A 3,024-nucleotide genomic window follows, 5' to 3' on the forward strand; every position below is an offset into this window, starting at 1 on the left:
GTTTTTCTGATTCGTTAACTGTTGGATTGGGCTGAAATTTTGACTGAGTGTTCATAATATCATAGTCTTTGATTTGGACGGTGGAGATCGAATTAGACACTCGTAGCATCCAATTTCGAGCCCCGAACAACAACTCCATTTTTGTGGCTTTTCCTCCTTCTTCAATTAATTCGGTATTACTCTTGTTGCTCCGTGTTTGGCACTTATTGTGCATCTAATTTGGAGAACTTTGATAACCCTCTTTTTATTATAGTGAAGCTTTTTGGATCTTTGTGATCCCGTAATTTTTTACCTTCGATTTGAAGGGTTTCCACGTTAAATTTGGTGTTCTTTTATCTTCTTTATTTTCGGGTTTACCTCTTCCTCGATATAACAATAATTACTAGTAATTTTTATTATAAACATTGATCGGAAACCTAATGCTTCTAAAAAAGGTACTATTAACTTGTTACGAAAGGTAAATTACACTACTAATATACATAATTTTTATATGAATTAGTGATTTATAAAATTGTAATTACAGTTAGACTTTTCTATAATAACATCCCTATATAACTATCATTCACTATAAAAGTCAAGTTTTTCTCAGAACCGATTTTTATATTATGTTGTAATATATATATATATATATATATATATATATATATATCCTCTATAACAATACTATATTAGCCAAAAAATATCGAAATAAATGAGACTGTTATAAAGATGTTTGACTGTAATTGTTAACAATAAAACGAGATGTGATGCGTAAAAATATTTTACACGGTCAATGTAGATAATTCAGATCAAATATATATGTATGTATGTATTCTAGCGTATATATAGAAGCTAAGAAACACGAAAATGAAATCTCATCATTCAATTATTTCTTACCCTCCAAAACTAGGCCAAAGTCTCTTCTCCAACCCCACAATCACCACCCTATATACCCTCTCTCAATCCCCTTTTTTTTTTCTTGTTCACATCCAAAACCCCTTAAATAAATAAATCTACAATTTCCCTCTCACCACCACTTCCACACACCTCCAAAACCATTGAAGAGAAATAAATCCTAAAACAATAAACAAACAAGAAATGTTTGTCCCCTTACAAAAGATACTAGTTTTGTTAATTGTGCTCATTTTTCTTACTGCCACAAATACAACAGCTGCAAGTGAAATCAATAACTCAACTACAGCCCATGCAATATTCCCATATCCCACTCATGAAAATTTCAATGTTCAAGAAACCATTTCCCAATTTTCTACAAAAATCCAAACCCCACATGAAAAACAAGAAGAAGACTTTCATTTTGATAATGAAAATGGTGAAGAAAATGGAGAAGAACAGAAAAACTGGAAGCTCAAGTTAATTCACAGAGACAAATTACACTTTTCCAATTATTTCTCTAACCATAGCAAAATGTTTGAGGCTCGTATGAAAAGAGATATAAAAAGGGTGTCTAGTCTCATTCACAGAATCACTGGTGGTGGTGTGTATCGGGTCGAGGAATTCGGGTCGAATGTGATTTCGGGTATGGACCAAGGAAGTGGTGAATATTTTGTTAGGATTGGTGTAGGTAGTCCAGCTAGGAACCAATATATGGTTATTGATTCTGGCAGTGATATTGTTTGGGTACAGTGTCAGCCCTGTACCCAATGCTATCACCAATCCGACCCGGTATTTGACCCGTCTCTTTCCGGATCATTTGCCGGAGTGTCATGCGGTTCGTCGGTGTGTAATCGGGTTGAGAATTCGGGTTGCCATGCGGGTCGGTGCAAGTATGAGGTTCTATACGGTGATGGTTCATACACTAGAGGTACAATTGCTATTGAAACACTTACTTTTGGTCATAGTATGGTTAAAAATGTGGCTATTGGGTGTGGACATAGCAATAGTGGCATGTTTACTGCAGCTGCTGGTTTGTTGGGCCTTGGTGGTGGGTCCATGTCACTTGTGGGCCAACTTGGTGGGCAAACGGGTGGGGCATTTAGTTATTGTTTAGTGAGTCGGGGCACCGAATCAACCGGGTCGCTTGAGTTCGGTCGCGGAGTATTACCCGTGGGTGCAGCATGGGTACCGTTGATCCGAAATCCACTAGGCCCGAGTTTTTACTATATCGGATTAACGGGTCTTGGAATTGGAGGTGCTCGAATACCAATATCAGAGGATGTATTTAAGATAACCGAGCTCGGAGATGGTGGAGTGGTCATGGACACTGGAACGGCCGTGACACGGTTTCCTGCAGCAGTGTATGTGGCGTTTCGAGATGCATTCGTAGCCGAAACCGCCAGCCTTCCTCGGGCACCCGCAATCTCAATATTCGACACGTGTTATGATCTAAACGGGTTCGTAACGGTTCGGGTACCAACCGTCTCATTTTTCCTCATGGGTGGGCAAATACTAACCCTTCCAGCTAGAAACTTTCTAATTCCAGTGAATGACAAGGGTACATTTTGCTTTGCATTTGCTCCATCAGCATCAGGACTTTCCATTATAGGAAACATCCAGCAAGAAGGCATCCAAATTTCTTTTGATGGAGCAAATGGTTTTGTGGGATTTGGTCCTAATATTTGCTAGCTTATAATTAAATTATATGTAAAGTAAATGTTTTTTATTTTTTTTGAAAGAAATGACAAGGAATAGGGAGAAGGTGAATTAGGAAGAGGAAGGAATCCTCGTGAGATTATCGAGTGAAGATTTGTTAGTATATATGTTATAATATAAGTAGTAGTTCCTTTATTAAAATACTATGATTGGGATATGAAGTAAGAATGTAACCATTAGATGCGGAGCCAAGATTTTAAGTTTATGGATTCGGGATTCTAATCGTTTTAGGCTATTGGGTTCTAAATTAATAATTTATATATACAGTGTTTGAGTATCAATGAATTCTTTTAAGACAAATACAATGTTTGAACCAAAATTACTGGGTTCAGCTGAATCCGCTCCTGACACTCTAGCTCCGCCCGTGATCATATATTGCTATTAATTATGTACTTTAATATTTAATTAAGTAAACTTATGTGGCTAGTCTTCGCA

At 37.1% G+C, this 3,024-nt stretch overlaps 1 protein-coding gene across 1 annotated transcript; it reads left to right on the forward strand.

Moving 5' to 3' along the window:
* Positions 1 to 869: 869 nt before the first annotated feature.
* On the forward strand, positions 870 to 2,819 carry LOC104212919 (protein ASPARTIC PROTEASE IN GUARD CELL 2). Its single transcript, XM_009762291.2, has one exon. The coding sequence runs from the start codon at positions 1,078 to 1,080 to the stop codon at positions 2,560 to 2,562; it is 1,485 nt and encodes a 494-aa protein (XP_009760593.1). The 5' UTR covers positions 870 to 1,077; the 3' UTR covers positions 2,563 to 2,819.
* The last annotated feature ends 205 nt before the right edge of the window (positions 2,820 to 3,024 follow it).

The sequence above is a fragment of the Nicotiana sylvestris genome, chromosome 4 (assembly GCF_000393655.2).
Source record: "Nicotiana sylvestris chromosome 4, ASM39365v2, whole genome shotgun sequence".
Classification (NCBI taxonomy): domain Eukaryota; kingdom Viridiplantae; phylum Streptophyta; class Magnoliopsida; order Solanales; family Solanaceae; genus Nicotiana; species Nicotiana sylvestris.

Excerpts from the sequence above, each read along its gene's own strand:
- LOC104212919 (XM_009762291.2), top strand. The coding sequence starts at position 1,078 with ATGTTTGTCCCCTTACAAAAGATACTAGTTTTGTTAATTGTGCTCATT.